General features: G+C 40.5%; 1 protein-coding gene across 1 annotated transcript in view; it reads right to left on the bottom strand.

Annotated features, from left to right (window-relative positions):
* Positions 1 to 18,686, bottom strand: part of amon (prohormone processing protease amontillado) — a 92,770-nt gene that overhangs the window by 33,297 nt on the left and 40,787 nt on the right. The window contains exons 2-4 of the mRNA XM_028178933.2: positions 12,615 to 12,719; positions 6,720 to 6,954; positions 4,756 to 4,793 (exon numbers count right to left, since the gene is read on the bottom strand). Of these exons, the coding sequence (XP_028034734.2) occupies positions 4,756 to 4,793; positions 6,720 to 6,954; positions 12,615 to 12,719 (378 nt within the window). The remainder of the gene's footprint in view (positions 1 to 4,755; positions 4,794 to 6,719; positions 6,955 to 12,614; positions 12,720 to 18,686) is intronic.

The following is an 18,686-nucleotide window of genomic DNA, read 5'->3' as shown; positions in this document are numbered from 1 at the left end:
TCGTAGGCCCGGATTGCCGCGTTCCTAACTCTTAAGAGATTCCTAAGATCGGGGGACAGTCTGATGCGGTGGAAGCTGTCCTCCACATCGACTTCTTTAGAAGATCTAATAATCGCGGAAGATATGTGATCGGTAATGATGTTTATGGATTCGACGGTGTCCTCGGGGGATAGATTCGAATCCGGGCCGTAAGGGAGGATTGGCGGAGCGGTGTCGGCTAGGCACGTGCCCAGCTTATTCCAATCCACCATGGTCCTCGTAACAGTGACTGGGTTGTGGGGGCGACCGAGCTGCATAACGACAGGTCGGTGGTCTGAGTCGAGCTCTGACATTGCTTCGATGGAACGCAAGCGCAGAGTTACGTTCCTAAGCAATGCCAGGTCTATAGTGCTCGGACGGAGCGCGATGTTATACGGATAACATGTTGGAGTTGGGGGACCGACTATTTCAAAGGTGAGGTCGTCTATAAACGCGTCGAGACGCCTACCGTTAACGTTAGTACGATGGCAGTTCCACCTAGTGTGGTGGCAATTTAAATCGCCTGCCAGGATGACGGAGTCTCCCATGCCGAACAGTGACTCGATGTCACTGCTCAGAAGGGGCTTGTCCGGGGGGAGATAAACGGATGCGATGACGATCGGCTGGTGTCCCGTCAGCGAGATACGGCACACTGACGCCTCGATATGTGAGAGCGAGGGAGTATCGAGAGGGACAACGTGCAGGGCCCGCCTATAGTAAATGGCAGTCCCGCCTTTGGAGGCGGTGAGTCTGTCATTCCTAACCATGACGTAATTCGCGACTTTCGGGTCGCGACGCGAGGGCTTCAGACAGGTTTCCTGCACTAATAGAATATCTACAAGATTATCGCGGAGGAATTCGAAAATTTGATCGCGTTGCCGCGCGAGTCCGTTAGCATTGTAGAATGCTAACGTAAGGGAATACGGTTTTTCTCTACCTTTTTGCGCCATTGGTTACCGGTAAAGATTTTATAACGTACGCGACACGGACTCGTAAACGTCCATGTGATCGAAAGCGGCCGCGAGCCGCTGTTCGGGGGTTACCGACCTACGGATAGCGTCAGCGAACGATCGCAGACGGTCGAAGTTGACCGCGGTGACGAAGTCACGCACGAGCGCGAAGTCGTTGGCGGCAGAGGGTTGCGGGGGACGGAACGCGGGCGCGGGGCGAGGTGCGAGCAGGGGCTGGGGCGCGGGGCGTGTCACGAGCGGGGGCGGGGGTGCGGTTTCCGTTCCCGCCTTCGTATACGGCAGCGGTTTTTTCCACGCCGACACCATGGGAACTGCAGCCGGCACGAAGGCGGGTTTCGGCACTGAAGGCGCCGAAGTCTTTGGGCCGACGGTTCGGGGGGCTGGGTGGGTCGGACGTTTTCGCGGAGCCCTAGGACATCCACGGTAGTTCGCGGGGTGCCCTTGCTTAAGGCATAGGACACAGCTTGGAGGTTCGGTCGCGGTTTCCCTATCTCTAACGCAATCTAACGTAGCGTGATCGCCGAGGCATTTCACGCAGCGGGGGCGCGCGTGGCAATTACGCGCCGAGTGGCCATAGAGTTGGCACCTGTAGCACTGCCCGGGAGTGCCACGCTTGTGGGGGGCTTCGATCGAGATCCCGGATAGGCCGCAAATTGTCGTGAGACATGCGATCTTCTTTTTGGCCTCCGGGGTGGGTTCTAACGCCACGAGTATCATATTATAGGGCTGTTTGCCCCGCCCGCTGTGCATCCGGTGCACACTAACTATCGGGAGGGCCTGAGCGGTCAGATCCTCCTTAATGTAGTCTATTTCTAGCTCCTTAGGGACTCCGCGTATTACTACGCGGAGCTCGCGGTCCTCCTGAAGAGCATAGGTGTGGAAACCTATGTTCTCCTTTCGGAGGTATGCTGAGAGGGCCCAATGGTCGCCCGGCGTTACGACCTTGATCTGAATCCCATGCGCGACGTTACGCGCATGGGTGTAGTTAATTTTATTTGCCTGAAGGGCCTGGGACACGCGATTCCACGCTGTCTTCTCTTGAAGTATCAGCGGGGGCGGGGCAGCTACTTTGGGAGCGGGCGCGGGCTTGGGACGCGGCGGTGGGGTTACGCGGCGCGCGGAGTCCGACTCCGGTGTAACTACTACTTTCGGTCGAGAGGCGGACGCGGATTTCGTCTGTTTTGTCGTGGAGTTCCGGGACTCCACGGCGCGAGTACGCTTCTTTCCACGTGTCACTGTTTGGAAACCATCCGAGGTTCCGGGCTGAGGGCTGGACGCGGATTCAAAGTCCATCTCCGATTCCGTATCGGAGCCTGAACTTGAGACTACGGAGGTCGCGACGGACGATACGAGCGATGACGTAATCGACGCGGGCGCGGGGGTGGGGGTAGCGTTAGACGCTACGTGAGCCGCATCGTGGGAACGTGCGCTCGAACTTGACGCGGCGGCGGGGGGCGCGCGGCGTGCCTCCGAGGCACGGTTGAGAAACGCGGCGACGGACGCGGGGGAGAGGGATTGCCACGAGAGGCCCTATACCTAACATACTCGGCCCTAATTGTCGGATACCTTTCCCGGAGGAACCCGACAAAATCCCTGTCACTGATAACACTCTCACTGAGTTCTTCCATGCTTCGGTCTTCTTGCCCGGGGGGGGCGGCCCCGGGACTTTTGTTGAACTCGCCGAAAGGCGAGGCCCCGGATAGGATTTGTAACCCCCCTGTGCTGCAGGACAGCAAGGAGCAGGGGGGGGGAATGCCTATGCCGTGAAAACGGCAATCGGCGGGGAAAAGGAAAGGAACCCGCTCGGGCTGTATAGTGCTACAGCAGGCAGAATCGCGAGCGGGGGTCTAGTCTTGAAAAAGACTGTTTTTTTGGGAAGGGTTAGGAAATCGCTAGCCTGTGAGTGCCACAGGAAGCCTGAACGTAGCGATTGGTTTTGCCTTGAAAAAGGCAGTTGGTAAGGGTGGGTTCGCGGTTACAAAACTTTAGCGCACAAAAATGGACCTCGATACGCAGATCGCAAGCGACCAACGGATCGGCACGTCCGCACTACTGAATTGTACGCACGATGTATTCACGGTCACTACACTGTCGAGCACAGCTGTGAGTTCAGAGACGCAGCTCGCAAGCGGGCCACGGATCGGAAAGCACGTCCGCGCACGACCGAGTCGTGAGCGAGAATGTTTCGTTAACATCTAACCTAAAATATAATATACCCAGGATATAAAATATATCCGGGAGCCGGAGCATAAATAATAATAAACCGTGAAACTGGTTAAAAAACTTTGTCTGACTATAAGCGTCAGAATAACACATCCTTGCGAATAAAGTATTCATATTGGCGGCATCCATTTTAATAGTATTAAAACAGCTCAGACGTGAAGTTTTTTTTTTTATTGCTTCGATGTGTGGACGAGCTCACAGCCTACCTGGTGTTAAGTGGTTACTGGAGCCCATAGACATCTACAACGTAAATGCGCCACACACCTTGAGATATAGTTCTAAGGTCTCAGTATTGTCACAACGGCTGCCCCACCCTTCAAACCGAAACGCATTACTGCTTCACGGCAGAAATAGGCGGGGCGGTGGTACCTACCGGTGCGGACTCACAAGAGGTCCTACCTCCAGTATTAAATTTCTTCTTTTAATTTTACGCAGAGCCTTAAAAATTATGAGATTCGTGTTCAACTTCAAGCGTAACGCTAAAAATATGCTTCGTTTTTATTTTTAACTTTCTGAAAGACGAATATTTATAAAACTGTTTTGGATAAAAGCGTTATCATTTTAGATTTTACAGTGGCGAAAGCTAAAGAACGGGATAAAAGGCGACATTATGACACATAACCAAACGTCAAGTGTAGTCAACACTTTATTAACAGGCTTTCCGAATGCATTGCGAGTGTATTTATTTGGCAATATCGCTGTACGTATTTTATTTTAATTTGAGCATTCAAAATTTAATTCTAAGCAAATACTCATTACTGCTTTGCGACAGATATTAATAGAAGATACAATAAGAAAGTTTTTTGCTGAAGTTAAAATATCAAATAAAAGTTAAATCACAATCGGCGTGCTAAGTGCGAGTTTTTTAACGTTCTCGATAGCGTAAAAGTTAACTCAAATTTGTATGCAGTAGGAACAGCGCCCCTGGCGGCAAACGTAGGCAAACGTTCCAACTCCATACTAATTTGAGTTAACTTTTACGCTAACAAGAACGTTAAAAAACTCGCACTAAGCACACTGATAGGAATATTCAAATTGACAATTCTGCCAATGGATCATCAAAGAAATATCAGACATTTCTTCTTGCACTTATCCCGCTATGTGTGGTCGGCGCAACATGTCCTCTTTTTCCAATCAGACCTATCATACGTCGTCTCATTGCAACTTCTCCCGTTCTCTCTTTCACACAATTCATCCAAGCGTATTTCAGAGGTCTTCTCCACACATTACTGTCTTACTGCTTTTACACCAGAGAGTCATTTTTGGTCACGTGATCATCTTTCGGCACATTTTGCCCATCCACTTTTTATTTTCCCTATCACTAGCTCTACTTTCAGACGATTTCAGGCATTCTATTCATGTATTAGATAAAGCGAAAATTTAAATAGAGCGAGCTGGATTTTGAAGTTCACAAAAGCTTTCAAAGTATAATGTTTCAAGTCGATATCTAGAAGTTTAGTAAATTAATACTTCGAAATTAAAAGCAGGTACAAAACATATTATGAACTTTAGTACTTAAAAGTTTACGTTGAAAATTACTTACGTAATTATATTTTAAGTCGGGATGCATGTAGTCGACACCTGAAACAAAATTCGTGTTCTAAAATAAGTTTGAAGGTTTCAATTTTTTGTTATTTATAGAAAAGACTCTTTATGATAGTTGTATTAATATTTGATCAAAGGTTGGTACCTACACCTTAAGGCTGTCTGTCCACCGGAGCGGAGCGAGACAGCGAAGCGGAGAAACGGAGAAATATTAACCAATAAGCTTGCACAAAATGATTTTGCAATCTTATGATTTTGATTTTGTGCAATCTTATTGGTTGATATTTCTCCGTTTGTGGTTCATTTTCTCCGTTGATAATAATATAAAATTATTGTGCAATCTTATGATTTTGATTTTGTGCAATCTTATTTGTTAATATTTCTCCTTTTATGGTTGGTTTTCTCCGTTAATAATAACACAAAATCATTTAATTTTCTCCGTTAATAATAACACAAAATCATTTAATTTTCTCCGTTAATAATAACAAAAAATCATTTTGCAATCTTATGATTTTGATTTTGTGCAATCTTATTGTTTAATATTTCTCCGTTTCTCCGTTCCACTGCCTCGCTCCGCTCCGTTGGACAAGCAGCCTAACAACCGCATTGTATGACTCAAATCCACAGAGTATTTTGTCTTTTACGTCACGACGGAATTTCATTGACAACAAGACGTTGTGGCCAAATGGATTAGAGAGCCGGTGTTATCGTGTCAAGCGATGCGACTATGCCAAGGTTCGAATCCCGCAGACAGTTACAAAATTTTCCTAATGAAATACTTACTAAACTCACGTTCACGAATGACTACCTCCATGAAGGAATAACATCGTCTAATAAAAATCAAATCTGCAAAGAATTCGAATTTGCGTAAATTCTATACAATTGAGACGTAAACTTCAAAGCTCGAGATGAATGTCGGTATGTATTTTGTTGATGTCTATGAACTCCGGTGACTACTTAAAAGGAATCAAAAACAAAAAGCACTTAAGAAATTTGAATTGACTGAATATATTAACATTATTTTCTTAGAGATCATATTTAATTTCCATCTGCATTTGCTGAGTATCTCATTAACACTTATATCAAGTCGTAAGAGGAACATCGCAATGAGAAAAACGCATTAAAATGCAAATTTGAAAATTGCAGCAAGAGGATCTTTTATTAACCGAGCAGAAAACAATTTTATGACTGCAATTTAATTATCTTTGAAACCGTTTATTAAATGGAAAAATGTTAATTTATATAAAGAAAGCTTCCCTCCACGGTGTTTCCCGAGCGCTATGACATGTCCTTCTTCAAACGAGGCTTGTGGAGAGTATTAAGCGGTAGGCAGCGGCTTGGCTCTGCTCCTGGCATTGCTGAAGTCCATGGGCGACGGTAACCACTCACCATCAGGTGGGCCGTATGATCGTCTGCCTACAAGGGCAATAAAAAAAATAAAAAAAATAAGCGATAGTGTGTCATATGACAGAAAAATTTAATTCCTTCAACTTGAAAGTGATTTAGCTCGTGAGTTGACAAACACTACAATAGCTGTTAAATATTCTGTATTGAAATGTAAGATTTTCGTTTGTTCATGGATTATAATAAATCATCATTGGGATAATCTCATAAGATCTATACCGATACTGGTACTGGATATCTGTTTTAGTAGTAAAAAGCAATATTTATCATTCTCGAGAAAATCCAAAAATAAAAAAGCTCTAAGTAATTTTTTTTCAAACCTCATTATGATTATTCTTTTACCGCCCTAAATATTTCTAGAATAAAAAATAACCTAAAATAAGAACTGCGTAATTATTAACGTTTCATACATTGGTAGTTAAAAAATAGTAATAAATTTAAATTGAATACGACACGAGCAAGATCGGTTTCAAGATGACCATTCACCTAACTTAAAGACAACATAATTTGACGATAACATTTATAAAGAATATTATTTTCCCTTCATTTAACACTTACCATCATCCATGATAGCTGTGGTTACGTTGACGCCAGTGTACCCTTGAGCCCAAGCTGCTTCCACGTTCAGATCAAGCTTGGGCTTCCCGCCGTTTTGTCCTGTATTCTTCAGGTACCACTGCAGCGGGAAGTAGGGATCACGGGGCTCAGAGGCCGGTACTGTCTCCGGCAGGCGCAGAGGACGATATCCTCTTTTGACGCGTTTGAAACCAGTCTGCTGGACTGCAGTGTGAACCTGAAGAATTATATTGCGTCAGATTTGTGCCTCTAAAATATATTTTTTTATTTCTTAGATGGGTGGACGAGCTCACAGCCCCCTGGTGTTAAGTGGTTACCGAAACCCATAGACATTTACAACGTAAATGCGCCATCCACCCTGAGATATAAGTTCTAAGATCTCAGTATAGTTACAACGGCTACCCTTTGAGATGGATGTGTGGAGTGACAAGAATGGACAAGATAAAGAATGAGTATATCATGAGAAGTGTGAAAGTAGCCCCGGTAAGCAACAAATTAAAGAGCGGACGGTTAGCGTGGTATGGACGTGTGATGCGTAGAGAGAAGATGTATGTGACTAGGAGATGTATGGAAATGGTAGTGCAAGATAGAGGGGGCAGAGGTCGACCGAAGAAGACATGGATGGAGTGTGTGAATGACGATATGAGAGAGAGAAGAGTGAGCGTTGAGCTGACGGCTGATAGAAAGAGAATGGAAGAGAAAAATTAGCTGTGCCGACCCCACCTAGTGGGATAAGGTGGAGAAAAAGAAGAGATTGAACGAGCCTACGTCATACTTTATCTACGAAATAAATCGCAAAAATAAACACTGCACTGAAAATCTGAAAACGAAATACAGTATTAATAGGGATAATAAAACTTCATAAATTGAAAATAACGTTTCTAAAGGATGTCTTAACTAAGATTTAATTCTATAAAGTGTTTACAGCGAACCAGTTTTATCACTTAACGTTTTAATTGATTGACTTGCAGCCGAGGCGTCTACAGCGGAAAATTTATTTTCAATAGAACAAATGCTTTATTTATTGCGTACTAGAGAATTTATTTTTAAATTGAAGCTATTCGCTTCTAAGTATTGTATTCGCATTGGATCCCGCGACCCCTGGACGTGTAATAATAAAAACTGTTTTTACAGCTTAATCTTACCTTAACTATTATTATTATTATTTTATTACTTATATGGGTGAACGAGCTCACGGCCCGTCTGATGTTAAGTGGTTACCGGAGCCCATAGACATCTACAGTGTAAATGCCGCCACCCACCTTGAGATATGAGTTCTATAGTCTCAGTATCTTAACGGCTACCCCGCCCTTCAACTGCTTCACGGGAGAAATAGGCAGGGCGTTGATACCTACCCGTGCAAACTCACTAGACTTCCTACCACCAGTAAGTATATTACCTGTGACATTCCGAATTGCTTAAATGGTGAACGAGCTCACGGCCAACCTAGTGTTAAGTGGTGATCGGAGCCCTTAGACATCAACAAACAGACACGAGTTATCTAGTCTCAGTTCTTTAGAAAACGGCTATGGCAAATTTTAAGCCGGGACATATTACTGCTTCGCGGCTGAAACAGCGGGGCGATGGTACTTATTCGTGCGGACTCATAAGGACACCATTAAATTTATTCAAAATAAATAAATTGATTAACGCAAATTCTTTAACCTCGGGACCGGAACACTTAAATATTTAATGGGAAAAGAGGCACTTACCGGTGCGGACACAGAATATGCCTTACCATTAGTTACTGCGCGATAATATATATACTATTACCACTTTTATTTCAATCATTAGCAAATCAATTTCCGTTTCAATCATTGCAAATGGTAATCAATGTTTTCTTTTTAAAACAGTAAGCTGTCTTTAGACATTCAACGGCAGTTTTGAGAAAAACAAATTCATAGGTGGTGCATGCGCAATGTCCATTGACATGTCCATATCAATTAATCTATAGTGGATCTTGAGGCACTCTTTTTCTGAGTGTTCTTATAGTCATTTGGTCCATTAGATGTTTAGCAAGGTTATTAGGGTGTTTCCGATCTTTCAGAGTAGGTTTTAGCTCTATGGACTCCAGAAATATAGAAAGAAAATAACAATAGCACCTTTAATCTGTCGTAAAATAGGTAAATTAGTATAATGTCATAAACCTAGCACTATTTACTCGAATACCTAACTTCATATACTATTGTATCACAACTACAAATCATTGCTAAACTACAATCTTTAGGATACGTCTTCAATTCGACGTATTAGTGCGCATGTAGTCCTCCTCTTTCTTGCGTCGTTCTCCTCATTACTAAGGGTCGTGACGCTGCCTCAATCTCTTTTGTACGATTGTTCTCCATCTGCTGCGATCCTTGGCCTAACGGAGGGCATCGTGGAGCTTGATGTCCAGACAAGACCGAATTTGGTTCGACCATCTCGTGGAACTGCGTCCTCTGGGACATTTGCCCTCCATCTAGCCCGTCACTATCAGCTGCTCAAGATTGTGACCCTCCTTTCGAGCAATGTGTCCGAAGAACTCCAATACTCTACGAATTCATATTGTGGAGAGTCTAGTTATAACATTAAGCTCCTTTAGTATCGATACATTGGTGCGAAAGGCAATTCTCGGAGTCTGCAGCATTTTCCTCCAGCACCACATTTCGAAGGCGTTTATGCAGTCTCTGTCGGCCTTTTTCAGTGTCCAGGTCTCCACTCCGTAACTTAATTCGGAGAAAACCAGCGAATTCGCCAACCTGAGATTTGTTTTCGGCGAAATGTTTCGGTCTCTCCATATCTTATGCAGTTGAGATATTGCATTTTTGACTATCCCTAAAGGTCTCCTTATCTATTTTTCACATGCCCCTGAGTTATTAACGTTAGCCCCTAGGTAGATGAAGTCGGTCACGATATATTACACGATTATTATTACTAAGTACTATTTATAATCAGATAAAAGAAAAAAAAAACTGAAGATTTTTTTAAAAATATCCCATACGTTTATTTTATCTCGTAGAATAATAACTCAGTAATAATAACACAATCAGTAACTTTGTCAACATAACGAACTGGTCGACGCGGATTAGGAGTGATTGATGGTCGCTCCGGCTTATCTCGGATCATGAGGAAAATACTTTATTGTACCACAGCAAAATGAGGCTTTGCACTGCGTTCATCAATCAACGGGCCCTCTGATTTCTTGAGACTCGCCTAAGTAGAATTAATGGGGATCGCTGCGATGATTGTCAGAAATTCTTTGATGTATCGCGTTGTATGATTGAAGAACAATTAAAAAGGTTTCTCTGATAACTACCCCTTTGTAAGGCAAAGGCGGTTTTTTTTGTTAGATATTTCTGTACACTTCCGTATTAGGCTATTATTCTTTAGCTTGGCAATGTTCATAAATGAGAAGAAACAAATGATAACTTCTTCTTTTTCTTTCTTTCCTATTACCCTCTGCTGGGGTGTAGAGCTCGAAACAAATCCTTCTATTTACATCGGTCTTGACCAGTCTGTTTTGACTCCTCCCCAAGACGCCCAGCTCGTGCTCCACCGAGCCATGCCAAGTTTTTTTTTTTTTAATAGTTTCGATGGATTTACGAGCTCACACCCCACCTGGTGTTAACTGGTTACTGGGGTCCATAGACATTTACAACGTAAATGCGCCACTCACCTCGAGATATAAGTTCTAAGGTCTCAGTATAGTTACAACGGCTACCCCACCTTTCGTACCGAAATGCATTACTGCTTCACGGCGGAAATAGGCGGGGTGGTGGTACCTACCCGTGCAGACTCCCAAGAGGTCCTACCACCAGTGATTACGTAAATTATAATTTTGCGGGTTTGATTTTCATTACACGATGTTATTCCTTCACCGTGGAAGTCAATCGTGAACATTTGTTGAGTACGTATTTCATTAGAAAAATTGGTACCCGCCTGGGATTCGAACACCGGTGCATCGCTACATACGAATGCACCGAATGTCTTATCATTTAGGCCACGGCGACTTCAAGTTGTCAGTTGTTCTGGGACGGCCTCTCTTCCTTTTCCCAGACACTTTTCATGCCAGTGCTCTCTTGGATAGTTGGGTATCGGGCTTTCTTAATATATGGCCAATCCAATGTCACTTCCGCGTAAGCATCTTCTTCTCCATTAGTGTCTGCTTGGTGATCCTCCACAGCTCCTGATTAGTGATCATCTCAGGCCAAAAGATTTTCAAAATTTGACGCAGCCATTTATTCCACAAACACTTGAATTTTTTTTATTAAGTCCTAGCGAACAAACCAAGTTTCGCTCCCATACAGTAATACAAACTTGGAAATGATAACTAATAATTTATAATTATTGTTTATTATTATTAAGAACATAATTAAAATTATTCCTTAATCGTTATTTTTAAAAACTTCGTAGATCCTTTTGCGCTAAAAATGTTTACAGGACAGAACTCAGACACAGAATTTTAAATCAACATAACGCTAATAAAACTATTTTAACGATTATATTTTAGGAGATTTTGAGTATTTTTTAAATAACCTGTATCTTCTGGATTTTGAAAAATGTTAATTATTCGAATCGTGGGTAATGCAAAATAATAAACACGAAATAACTAAATATTTCCAAGAATTCAATTATTTGAAAAAAAAATAAACTAATGTAATTTTTAAACTATGCCGTACAAAAAAGAAAGAGATTTAAAAATATTAGCTTTTCGAATTATTTATTAACATTTTTGTTCCTTTTATTATGACTGCTTTAAGCATTGCACTAAAATACTTGCTTTTTGCAATTCATTTACTACCCATAACCACATCACGTATGTTCAAGATAAATACAAAATCTTAATAGTCATTACTCAGAATTACGAAGAAACTTTGACGTATTTAAAAATAGAGCTTTTAACAGAAAAATAAAAAGTTCTGCTATCAACTTATTGTACTCAATGAAACTTAGCTAAAGAAGCTCGATGTTGTTTTTCGCAACTTGAAATAGAAGCGCTTTAAGTGCTCTTATCTTGTCTGCCGCGAACGAATTTTTTCAAGACAACTATTATATTTACCATTTTTTTTTTTTTTAAGAAACGAAAGTTTTTAGCTTGTGAAGGAGCTTTAAATCATTCTCTTGTGACCAAAAGCATTTAATGATAACTACTATGTATTCATAATTGGAGTTTACTCCTTTAGAATCGATTTACATATATAGGCCCGGGGTATGAAAATTATGGGGACCAAAATCGTACTAGCATGTCACACGAAATGCGTTATGCGCATGTCACACGAAATGCGCGCCGGGCTGCTGCGCCGGCAGTCCGCCACAAAGCCTCGTACTGATCGCGCGTTTCTCTCATTATTGTATTTTCATATATTTGTTAGTCGTTTGTTTTGTGTCTCGTTAATTTGTTAATAATCTGTAGTGTATCGTGTTGTCGTAATATAGAACTATTTCTCGTATTGTTTCGTTTAATTTTTTATATCCAGTAAACTCCAGTCGTGCGTCGGAGCGGACACACACACTTTTTTATGTAACTTGTTCTTTTAACGTGTTTCTGATATGACGTTAGTACGCAACGTCTTGACTGTACCTCTGACATTGCCGATGTCCATAAAGGACGGTGACTATTTATCATCAAGGGGGCTGTACCCTACACTCGTTATATATACTTATATATAATATTAACTTATATATATATACAAGTTAACTGTAAGTTTAGTTTAAGTAACTATAAGTTTTTAGTATTATTAACAATATTCAGAATGCTTTTACGAGTACGTGCTTTACGAGTTTTTTAACTTTCTCGATAGCGTAAAAGTTAACTCAAATTTGTATGCAGTTTTTTTTTAGTTCTAAGGTCTCAGTATAGTTACTTTTATATAGTTAATTATATATATTTGCACCTACCAATGGATGTTGTTTCAGGATCCTTGTGTGCGCGATCGAACGCCTTGGACGAGCGTGTGGCAACCCGCGATGCGCGAAATGCCATTCCGTCTCCGAACCTAGTACCTGTAACAAAGTCATTATGTTAATTAACAAGATACCATACCACCCTATTTGACAACCGCTATAAAATACAATAAAGGCGCACGATAACGTACCTCGAACTGAATGGCGATGCTCTGAATAAGCTTCGATTGACGCTTAATAATAATGATAATACAAGCCTTTATTCGCTGAACTTTTTAACTTACATGCTATTCTTTTAAAAAAGTAGTATTCTTAAATCTAATTTACTAAAAATTATTAAAAAATAATAAATTTACTAGCAACCACTTTCGTCAGGTTATGTGTCGACATAAGTATCCCCCCAATTGTTTCCACGTCTCTCTATCCTCCATACTTATCGATTGACGCTTAATATCAGTTGAATCATGAGCTAGTCAATTTGTCATCAGTTGACAATCGCAGTACGCTGGTACAATACTTGTATATGCTATGTATATATTGTTATCGTAGGCTGATGAGAATACGGCCCTTTTAAGGGTGAACAGCAGTGGTGGATTTACACTAGGGGCAGTCGGGGCAAGTGCCCAGGACGGCAAAATTTTGTATGTGATTTTTTTTTTTAATTACAAATTTGCTCAATATAGTTAATTAATTCTAATAATTAATAATTTTCTGTTTAATTGACAATTCAACAATTTCATTATTTGTGAATTATAAATTGGATACTTTTGGTAAAAATTTAAAATCAAAATGATTTAATCAATTTATTTCTTTGGACATTTAAAATAATAATCGATTTTTCTATTTTCTGGAATTAAAGAAATTTAATTAGTTTTTTTTTAATGTAATATAATTATGAGTCACCCTTTTCAAAATTTCAAAATTTATAATTGTTAGAAAAAAAACAAATATTTATTTATGTTTTTGGAATATATAACATATGATAACGTTTCTGCAATCAATTAGTTATTTTAATTTGAAATATAAAATATATGAGCTATAAGTTTAAGTAAAATTCCAGTATTGGAGTGGATTTTTTTCCGGTACCCAGGAGTGGTATTAAGTTCAAATCCGGCCCTGGTGTCCAGTCATCCCTCATGGACGTTAATAACGGTAGGAAAATAGCCAAGCTCCTGCCAACTGCTGAGGAGTCTCCTCAAACCACTTTTGATGATGAGCATGGTATAGCGCTCAGGAAACATCGTGGAGGGGAGATCACAGAGAGAACCGAAGTCCCTCCGTAGATCCAGAGATTCTAACCTTACTTAGAGAGAAGGCTGCTCTGTTTTAAATCCTTTACCTGCCTTTGACGCCTCGTGGAAGGAGCTGTATTGGAGCTAGGCCAACACAGTGTAAACAATTTATATATAAAAAAAATGAACAGAACCATGTCCAATGTCGAACGTGTGACCACTTAACCGAAAGCCAAGTGCTAATCACCCAAATCTACGTGCGAAACCATCTTTAAACTGAAGAGTACATTTACAAAGAAATAAATTCTTCCCTTCAAACTAATTGATGTAATCACACAACAGTATTACTTCTGTAAATTCCTTGTCCATGAACGACATCAATCACTCGCCACAAGATCGGCAGTTAGCTTTTCAATATTTTAAGGAAATAAATAATAAAATACAACATTGACAATAAGCTGAGCGAAAACGAGAATCCATTGTTATAATAACGACACATAAGAACAACTCAGTTTATTCGTTTAGCAAAATGATCTAAATTTTACGAGACCACACTATTCTGCTCTTGATTTTGTTAGCTTTATCCGTTCAATATTTAATTTTACCCTCGGGGCGTTTACTGAACACACGAAAAGCATATTTTGTTTGTTATTTATATAAGCCACGAGTTTGTCGATATGCGTAGGTAATCGTTGAAGCATTGCGGGTTATGAATAAAACAAACAAAGTCGAATGTTTGTTGATTACCTAAATTTTAAAGAGATTTTCGTGAACTTTGTATTTATTTGAATAATAATCATCTCGATCCTGTGGGGGCCGCTATATGCCTGCTTAGCACTCTACAACACAAATGCGATGAGACTTTAATCTTAAAGGTGCGGTTGCATTCAGGTCGCCATGTCCAATACAAAACCAGGATCGACGGCTACTTGGTACATAAAACGTTCATTGTATGCTAAAATAAAAAAAATTGCGAAAAATTAAACTTTTTAACCGTGCCGTCTTATCGTAAACTGCAACACCGTTGTAGTCTAAAATTTGAAGATTATATTATTATTTCTTAATTATATTATTATATTTTATATTAACAATATTAATTATCTATACTAACATATAATTCTGCAGTGGTTTTTACGGATGTTCCGTTATAACTACCGAACCATGCATCCGATTGACTTGAAACTTGGTATCCATGTAGAAAATACATGTACTTAATGGATAGGCTAATATTTATATGAGTGTTGGACTCTACATCAGTTGCGGGGGCGTTAATGATGAGAATTTTGTGGGGGTGAGAAATAGTAATGTTAATTTTAATGCCCAGCGAAGCGGACGGGTACAGCTAGTCTATTATATTATTAATATTTTCCGGTTTGTAATAGTGCACTTAACTGGAGCGGGCACGACATAGGCGTTCGTAATAATCTTTGTTTCGTCCATTTTGTTTGCATATATTACGGCAAAATATGGGGAGGAATATATCCAGCAGTGGACGTCTCTGGGCTGAGAAATTGTACACTAGCCAATAAGGCCAACGAATTCATATACAAATTTGAGGTCTCAGAACTTGTTTACTACAAGAATTAGTAGATTAGTTTTTTAGACAGATAAATATAGTGTTTCTTCTGCCATATCAACAAAGATAGTGACGTCAGCACTGATATCGTCACACCATTTTAAAACAAGCGTTAATACGTCAGCTTGCGAAATATCATAATCTGCTGAAAGCGTACCTTTGTTTTTCCGCAGTAAAATAAACTCTTAACTGAAAAAAATTAAGTTAATTACGAAATGTAGGCTTTTACCGAAAACCCGTGCCCAGCAGATTACATTACGCAATCCAGCGCTGAGTACCTTAATTAAAAATGTTTAATTAATAAAGACTAGCCCGGCTGTTATTATACTTAATCCTCTTAAAACTTGTGTTATTTTCTTTTCTAAGGAGCGTTCGTGAAACAAAATAGCTTTCTTTTTTGCTTAGTTAGTTGGACCAGCTCCCAGCCCTCCTGGTGTTAGGTGGCTATTGGAGCCCGTAGATTTTTTTTTTTTTTTTGCTTAGATGTGTGGACGAGCTCACAGCCCACCTGGTGTTAAGTGGTTACTGGAGCTCATAGACATCTACAACGTAAATGCCGCCAAAATGAGATATGAGTTCTAAGGTCTCAGTATAGTTACAACGGCTGCTCCAGCCTTCAGAACGAAACGCATTACTGCTTCACGGCAGAACTAGGCAGGGCGGGGGTGCCTATCCGTGCTGACTCTCAAGACGTCCTACCACCAGTAATTACCAAATTATAATTTTGCGGGTTTCATTTTTATTACACGATGTTATTCCTTCACCGTGGAAGTCGATCGTGAACATTTGTTAAGTACGTATTTCATTAGAAAAATTGGTACCCGCCTGCGGGATTCGAACACCGTTACATCGCTAGATACGAATGCACCGGACGTCTTATCCTTTAGGCCACGACTACTTCTTTTTTACTACCAGTAAGCCACTGTTAAAGGATCCCACTGCTAAAGAACATAGGTCAATTACACAATACAATTTTTTTACTGGTGGTAGGACCACTTGTGAGTCCGCGCGGGTAAGTACCACCAGCCTGCCTATTTCTGCCGTGAAGCAGTAATGCGTTTCGGTTTGAAGGGTGGGGCAGCCGTTGTAACTATACTGAGACCTTAGAACTTGTATCTCAAGGTGGGTGGCGCGTCTACGTTGTAGATGTCTATGGGCTCCAGTAACCACTTAACACCAGGTGGGCTGTGAGCTCGTCCACCAATCTAAGCAATAAAAAAAAAATACAATAATCAAACGAACACAGCATTATGTCGATTGTCGCAGCTTTACGACCCGATGACGGTGCAACAGGCTGACCCCGTGACCCATTTGCCGCAAACCGAGTTACGCGCTTACTGCATTAATCAACCGACCCAGATTATTACTAAGTAGTTATACTCGTTAAACCGCAGGAGAGATTCTATTTCAGCAGTCATGCAGGCCTCGCTTGCGTCTGCACTCTACTTATTTAGACCGAGAACCTTTTTATTAGCACACTAGCTTTTGCCCGCGACTCCGTCCGCGTGGAATAGTTACTTTGGCATAACGATAAATTTTACCATTCCACTTCATTTACGGAGAAAGTGAAAATATTTTTGAATTATAGAATGTTAAGGAGCTATTTTGGACCCCTATTTTGAAACATTCTTTATTGGTGCTCCACTTGTATTAGTCTTAGAGTGATGTTATATAGCCTATAAGCTACATCAATAAACGGGCTATTAAACACTGAAAGAATTTTTCAAATCGGACCAGTAGTTCCTGAGATTAGCGCGTTCAAACAAACAAACTCTTCAGCTTTATAATATTAAAATAGTATAGATAATCTTGGCGCCAAAGCGTAATGTTTACGCTGGCATACGAGCCGCTCCCAACGTTTTGTGTTTGACTTCAATAATCTGAAAGAAGCAATACAATTCATTACGAATTATACAGATGTTTTAGAACGTGCCACAAGCTTACAGAAACGGGAGATTATTCTCAGATAAGCTCAAGATTTAATTATGCTAAACTTCTAGAAGAATCTTCTTAACATAATACAATTTTTAAATATTAATCGGGAGTTGGTGTCAGTCATAGCGGATGACTGCTTTTACGATGTCCTATCTTAGTAGTCCCTGCAATTCCCATTCATCGAGTGACAAAAGAATTTCTTTTTTTTTTATTGCCCTTGTAGGCAGACGAGCATACGGCCCACATGGTGAGTGGTTACCGTAGCCCATGGACTTCAGCAATGCCAGGGGCAGAGCCAAGCCGCTGCCTACAAAACAATTAACAATGAATCTTGACTTATAATGTCGATTAACAACAATTTATCTCGAAAAAAGGTGACAAACATATCTAGCATTTTACCTGAAATCTTAAACGGGTAATTTAAATGATGCCTATATTCCCGTTTTAGGTTAATATTATTTATTGAGTTCCTTAGCTTTTTAGCCGGCTTAGTGAGGCTCATCAAATTTAACGACAAATATTGAATACTAAACGAAAATTGACTTGTTATATCTTATGTTACCTGTTTAGCTTGGATTTAATGACGAAAATGCTATAATACTCAGGAATGTGAGGGCTTTTCATGGAGAGCCGGATTGTAGATAATACGGTACCTTAAAACGCACTATCGTGTAAGGTTTGTTGTAAAATAACTATAATATAAAATTGAACATGTTAAAATAAAGACATTTTTACGGATTGCCATGCTAGTGAGAGCTATGGCGGTAGTTGATACGAGGCATTTTAACGTTATTCGTTACATCAACCGGTAGCCGCAATGGAGAGTATGTGATGCTACAATAAAAGTTTCTCCGGGCGCCATATAGGAAAATAAAGAAAGTGCAGTCGTACAAAACATTTTTTTTTTTTTTTAACCACGCTACGTTAACTGGTCCCGTGATAAGTTCGTAAAGAACTTGTGTTACAGGTACCAGATAACGGAAATAAATGTACGATTTTTATTATACACCTACATATATTTAATATACATCCATAACCCTGGAGAAGACATCTATATTTATCATACAAATATCTTCCCTTGGCGGGATTCGAACCCGCGACCCCCTAGTGTAGTGACCATGTAATTACAAAAGGCACACACACAACACGAATAATAACAGTAAAGAATTATAAATTAACAAGATTGTATACTGATTAAATTTGAAGATACAGTCTTAAATTATCGAGGGTAGATATACGATGGTTAAATACAAAGATGAACTACTTTTTTTTTAACTTAAGCTGATAGCCTTGACAGGCCATTTCAGCGTAACCTTAGCTAGT

The sequence above is a fragment of the Bombyx mandarina genome, chromosome 25 (assembly GCF_030267445.1).
Source record: "Bombyx mandarina strain Sakado chromosome 25, ASM3026744v2".
Classification (NCBI taxonomy): domain Eukaryota; kingdom Metazoa; phylum Arthropoda; class Insecta; order Lepidoptera; family Bombycidae; genus Bombyx; species Bombyx mandarina.
The sequence above is the reverse complement of the archived record's forward strand: the minus strand, read 5'-3'. Positions and strand labels throughout refer to the sequence as shown.